Genomic DNA, 6,536 nt, shown 5'->3' with positions numbered 1-6,536 from the left:
GGCATGGCACCTCTATGCCACACCACATTTGTAGAAGCCCACCCGTCCCATGTAGGTAGCAGATCTGAACTCTGCATCGCATGGGCTGATTGGCCTTTCCTTATTAAAAAGTTCCAGAAGGTTTTATACCTTTTGTATCCCTAGATTTTCATGTGTAACACATGTAACATAATTACATTTCTACTTATAGAATATTAGAATTCTCTCTCTCTCTCTTGTTTTTATTATTTTCAGATACTCTCAGTGATAAAAGCCCATTCAGCCCAGAATAGACTGATATTGAAAACAAAAAAATTGCTTGTGGACCCTTTTTGATGGGATTACATAATTAAATTTTTTATAATAGAGTTCTGTTTTTTAACATTTTATTTTTTGTTTTATTATTTATGAAAACTCCCAGTGATTACTGATAAAAGCCCATCCATTAATAGATATGTTACCAAATAAATTAAGGTTTTTGACAAATGCCCCCCCTAAAAATGCTCATTTGTCCAAATGCTCTTTTACAATTTTTCTAATTGCAAATTCCCCTTTATTTTCAAAACATTGTAGCACTGTGGTCCAATCCGTTAATTTGGGACGTTAGACGTTAGTTTTAGGGAATCTAATAACCAAAATGCCCTTATAATAAAAATACACCAAAATTAAAGTAGAAAATGACCAAATTGCCCTCATCTTCCCCAAATCAATTAGTGTTGAAACTGAAAAATTTTCCCCCAAAATGATTAGGGTTTGAACCCATCTAGAAAGCAAGCATTTGTGTCAGGATCCTACACAAAGAATTTTTGTTCACACTTCAAAATGCATTTTAATGGCATCTTAGGTAATAAATTAATAAAAGATAGCAAAATTTTACTAGGTATAGCTAATGTTAAATTTTACCAAGAAAAAAGAGGGAAAGTAAATAATAGAAAAAAAATCCTCTGCAGTGCATCGATCTTGCGGTGCATTGCAGTACAGGCTTGAGAGCTCGATACATAGATCAGTGTGACATCCAACTGGATCAATTGAACTCACACCGTTGAATGAAGCATCATCCATATATTGATCTCTCAAGCCTGCACTGTAATGCACCGCAAGATCCATGCACAGCAGAAGATTTTAATCCGTAAAATAATGGCTTTAACTTGACTTAAATTGACACAAACATTCAAGATACGCAGCCTCAACAAAAGGCAGGAATCCAAAGCCATCCACAAAAGGTTGCATTCGCAGTACATCCAAAATAACAAAAACACAACACTGGACCAATAAACTCAACTCGGACTATTCCTCACCTAACTTTGGTTACTCCAGTTTTAATTGACCCAAAGGCCTTGACTTTCAACGTTTTGTCTCTTTGGGGATGGGGGGAGGGAGGGAGAGGCAGAGAAGACAATTTTTTAACAGGGTTGAAAGGTCAAACAATGGAATCTGACCCCATTTAGTGTGGAAAATTCTTGGTTGAGTTAAATAACCTGGAAAACACATCAGGGCATGTGCAAAGGCCTTGACTTGACACGATTGAATTATTGATCCAGAAATGTGATCAGAAAAAAAATAAAATAAAATAAAAAAATTGCAATTTCTATGAGTATCATTCAAAGCAAAATGACACGGTGGGAGCAGAGACCTTGATGACTTTGACTCAAGACTAAGCAGGCTCTAGGTCCAAAATTCAGACATGGAAATTTGAAGTCTAATTGAATGGCTTAACAAGGGAAGGGCCAATCAATCAAAAAGCATGGAATAAAATAACCAAAAACCAACAACTACAAATGGCTCCTCCATCTGGAAGTTTTGGTAGGTGAAATTTCTTTGAGCCTGCAAGAATCAGCCCAATGGATTAATCCAACTAATTTTGGGTCCATTTCCCACCACTCTATATCTCTCACAAAAGCCAAAAGGCAGGGAGATTGCATTAGGGCCTGGGGTGAATGAATAAATCTCATGACTCATGCCATAATTTTCTCTATCTATTTTTCACCTTACATCCCAAGTTAATTAATTAAGCTGCTTAGGTCATGTAATTAAAATACCTTGTCAATTAATCTTTTGTTGTTGTGAAATTGAAATTACGAGATATTGTAATGCATCGACATAAATGGAAACTTTGTAATTTTTGTCTCAATCTAAAGATTTCATGTCCACACTTCAAAATGCATTTTATTATTAGCATCTTAATTAAGGGATAATCTGTGTATTCTTGTAATGAAACAACTAGAAGATTGCAAAATTTTACTAGACATATATAGCTAATCTCAGATATTCCCAAAGAAAAAACACAGAAAGGGATAAGAGATAAAATATAAGAATGGCGACTTTAGCTTGACTTGGATGAAAATAGTGAGTTTTGAATAATTACCACATAAAAGGGTTGCCTTCCTTTTGGGAGGGGTAAGACTCAAGAGTAGAGACTCGAGACACACCTCGATGACTTTGACTCAAGAATAAGGAAGGTCCAAAAAAAATGCCAGATTTTGAGATTTGAAATAATATATCATATTATTACGGCAGGGACAACTTAAAGACCACAACTTTTTTTTGGATGGTATTATGACTTGACCACCGCAACTTTGGATTTGTGAAACACGGTTTTTTAATTAGATTCCAATTAAGGCGGTGGGTCTCTTTCAACCTCTACTTTTTAAAAGAAAATTGAAACAAATAAAAAGCAAGCATGGCAGGGATGATCATCATTTATTTGTAGGAGCAGTGATCGAGCGAGAGCATTACAGCAGAATCAAATATAATTGTTCCCATGGCGGCGGCATCGTCTGCGTCGTCGTCCTTGGTTGGATTTGTATTGGAAATAATAGTTGTTGTTGTTGTTGTTGTTGTTGTTGTTGTTGTTGTTGTTGTATGGGCTTCTTTGTTAACCACTACTGTAAGCTCTGCAACAGTAGACGTAGTAGCATCTAGATCATCATCATCACCAGAAGCCATGGCTCTACTCAACTGGAAAGCCAGTGATAGCTACTTTCCTGTTTCTTGGACTACAAATGATGATGGAGGTACAATATTAAGCCCCCCATGTAATTGGAGTGGGATAACTTGCAATGCAGTTGGAAGAGTAACAGAGATAAGGCTACCTCAATACTTCATATCTGCTAAGCTCGACAATTTGAATTTCTCCTCTTTCCAATATCTACTCTATCTCGATCTCACTGACACTGGATTATATGGAAGCATATCATACAACATCGGTACGCTTTCCAAACTCACCTCTCTTATACTCTCTGGGAACCAACTTTCGGGCAAATTGCCTTCTTCACTATCTAACCTTACCGGATTACTTGAGTTGGATGTTTCTAATAATTACATAATTGGTGAAATTGATGATGGATATCTATTCACCAACTGGACCAACCTCACCGTTCTCTCTCTCTCTGGCAATTGTATCAACGGCTCAATACCTCAAGAAATAGGATATCTCAAAAATCTCATTATATTGGCACTTGGAAGTAACAGGCTTTCTGCTTCAATTCCATCTCAAATGGGGAATTTAAGATATCTAAGTAAGTTGGACCTAAGCCAGAACATTCTTTCAGGCAAATTGCCTTCTTCACTAGCTAATCTTACCGAATTACTTGAGTTGGATGTTTCTAATAACCAAATAAGTGGTGAAATTGATGGTTATCTATTCAGCAGTTGGACCAGAAACCTCTCTGTCATTTATCTTCATAATAACATGCTCCAAGGAGAAATCCCCCCTACCATAGCTAAATTGAGCAACCTCAACTTGCTCTTTCTCTCCAACAATAGTATCAACGGCTCAATACCTCAAGAGATAGGATACCTCAAAAATCTCCATCAGTTGGACCTTGGAAGTAACATGCTTTTTGGTTCAATACCTCCAACAATGGGGAATCTTACCAATCTCCGCCTATTGGACCTAAGTAGCAACAAGCTTACTGGTTCGATACCTCGAACAATGGGGAATCTTACCAATCTCGAGCAATTGGATCTAAGTAACAATTCGTTGAATGGTTCAATCCCTGTCTAAATTGGAGATTTAGAATGACTGACACTACTTAATCTCAGTCACAACAAGCTACATGGTCCAATACCTGCACAGATGGGGAAACACAATTTTTCATACATGGATTTGGATTTCTCCTACAATGATTTTGAAGCTCCATTGGATACATGGAGGAAAAGCAGAGACAAAAGGCTTAAAGTCAAGATTTCCATCATTATATCTCTTTCTAGTATCATACTTGTTGCACTTGTAGTTGTTGCTGTCCTGTTCCTCTTCAGGCATAACTCAATAAATTCCACCATTAATGATACAAGAGCACAAAAAAATGGAGATATATTTTCCATATGGAACTACGACGGGACAATTGCATATAGTGATATTATTGAAGTGACAGGAGACTTTGACATCAAATATTGCATTGGGACTGGAGGTTATGGGAGCGTTTACATAGCAAAGTTACCTAAAGGGAAAGTAGTAGCTGTGAAAAAGCTTCATCGCCTAGAAGCTGAAGAGAAAGCCTACCTTGAGAGCTTCACTAATGAGATAAATGTATTAACAGGAATACGACATCGGAACATTGTGAGGCTTTATGGTTTTTGCTATCATCCAAGATGCAAATTTTTAGTTTACGAATACATAGAAAGGGGAAGCTTAGCTTATGTTCTTGGAATCGAAGCTGAAGCTGTGGAACTGGATTGGTGGAAACGTTTAAATATCATCAGAGGAGTCGCTCATGCTTTGTCTTACTTGCATCATGACTGCATGCCGCCACTAATTCATCGGGACATATCAAGCAATAATATTTTGTTGGATGCAGATCTCGAGCCTCATGTCGGCGACTTTGGAACTGCTAAATTTCTAAATCCTGATTCATCCAACCGCACTATACGTGTAGGCACATTTGGATATATTGCTCCAGGTAAGTTACAATATATTTATCATTTTCCATTAAGTACATTGACATTTGACACAGATTTTAGAGCATTCAATCATTTTTACCCCAAAAAAAAAGTATATCAAGCTCTCATCATAGGAACAAACAGGCCTATCAAAAATAGCTAAAACATCCAAACAAGATTACCTACTGCTACCCCCATTGATTTTTTGCAGGTTTGATAATTATCCCCTCTAGCTGATGGTTATTTTTGTCATCTCTTTATTATCTCAGTATTTGATTTTCTATATCTCATTTAAAAAAAGAAAAAGAAAGAAGTGAATAAAAGAAAAGCGGTTACCTCCTTTGTTGTCTATGATTATATATTTCTTGAATTGGTATTCTTTGAATTTGTATATGCTCACACGATTTTATGAAGAAGCTGAATTTGTTGTTTTTTCTTCAATTTTTTCAGAGCTTGCTTATACAATGGTTGTGACAGAAAAATGCGATATTTATAGCTTTGGGGTCCTGGCATTGGAGATAATTTTGGGAAGACATCCGGGTGAACTCATCTCTTCAGTATCATTGCCAAACAGAAAAGATATAATTCTACATGATGTGTTAGACACACGTCTCCAATCACCAACACAATCGGTAGCACAAGATTTGACTTTCTCAATGATGCTTGCAATTGCATGCTTGCACACCAATCCAAAATCTCGTCCAACTATGCAATACGTGTCTCAGGAACTAGGAAATCGTACAAACCCTCATCATTAACTCTTTTGCTTAATTTCATTGTGGCAATTATGGAGTCTCGAAATAAAATCAGATCCATAAAGTTTGATGGAAGTGAATCTTCTAATTAAGGTGTTTTCCTCTTGTATTTAAAGTATTGTTAGTTTCAATCTTAAATTGAATCATTTTCTGGATATTCCGAAGTTGAACTTTTATATGCACTTGTCGCATGAATTTATCATGGAACTTGTTCTTTAGAATGGATTATGGTTTATTGCAACTAGTATGTAATCATTAAGTCTTGTTCTTTAAAAACAAATATTCCCAATTTATTATTAATGATGTATTAATAGTTCCTAATAAAAATTTGTTTATTGAGTCTTGGGCCTGACCGGGCTGGGCTGAGCTCAAATCTGTAACCCAAACCCAGCCCATCTGACCTTGGGCTGGGATTTCTCATCCATTGCCCAGCCCACGGGCTGCGATTCCTAGCCCAAGCGATAAGAAAATCCGATGGTCTTAATTGCAATCCATGTGACCATAGAATTAATGGATGGCAATGGCACCTCTATGCCACACCACATTTGTAGAAGCCCACCTGACCTTTTGATCAAATTTATTCTCTAATATATAAATAATTTTTAATTTGAATATCTCCCCTAAATAAAATAACATTTGTTCCACAATATATATGTCACTACGCACATGTACCTCCCGTGCATCGCATGGGCTGATTATCCTTTCCTTATTAAAAAGTTCAAGAAGTTTTTATAGCTTATGTATCCCTAGATTTTCATGTGTAACACATGTAACATAATTACATTTCTACTCATAGAATATTAGAATTACAATTCTCTCTCTCTCTCTCTCTCTTATTTTTATTATTTCCAGGAACTCTCAGTGATAAAAGCCCATTCAGCCCAGAATGGACTGATATGAAATTTATTTATTTTTTGGTAA

The 6,536-nt window shown here is 36.4% G+C and overlaps 1 protein-coding gene across 1 annotated transcript; it reads left to right on the top strand.

The window, feature by feature from the left end:
- The first annotated feature begins 4,057 nt into the window (after positions 1 to 4,057).
- On the top strand, positions 4,058 to 5,686 carry LOC122646771 (MDIS1-interacting receptor like kinase 2-like). The gene is made up of 2 exons (XM_043840372.1): positions 4,058 to 4,880; positions 5,311 to 5,686. The coding sequence occupies exons 1-2, from the start codon at positions 4,058 to 4,060 to the stop codon at positions 5,616 to 5,618; spliced, it is 1,131 nt and encodes a 376-aa protein (XP_043696307.1). The 3' UTR covers positions 5,619 to 5,686.
- Positions 5,687 to 6,536: the final 850 nt, after the last annotated feature.

This window comes from Telopea speciosissima, chromosome 1 (assembly GCF_018873765.1).
Source record: "Telopea speciosissima isolate NSW1024214 ecotype Mountain lineage chromosome 1, Tspe_v1, whole genome shotgun sequence".
In the NCBI taxonomy this organism is placed as follows: domain Eukaryota; kingdom Viridiplantae; phylum Streptophyta; class Magnoliopsida; order Proteales; family Proteaceae; genus Telopea; species Telopea speciosissima.
Note: the sequence above shows the minus strand (reverse complement) of the source record. Positions and strands in the feature narration are given on the sequence as shown.

What these genes read in the sequence shown, in the direction of transcription:
- LOC122646771 (XM_043840372.1), top strand. Translation starts at nt 4,058, where the DNA reads ATGGGGAAACACAATTTTTCATACATGGATTTGGATTTCTCCTACAAT. An exon ending in ATTTGGATATATTGCTCCAG is followed by an intron (nt 4,881 to 5,310) that starts GTAAGTTACAAT and finishes CAATTTTTTCAG; the next exon opens with AGCTTGCTTATACAATGGTT.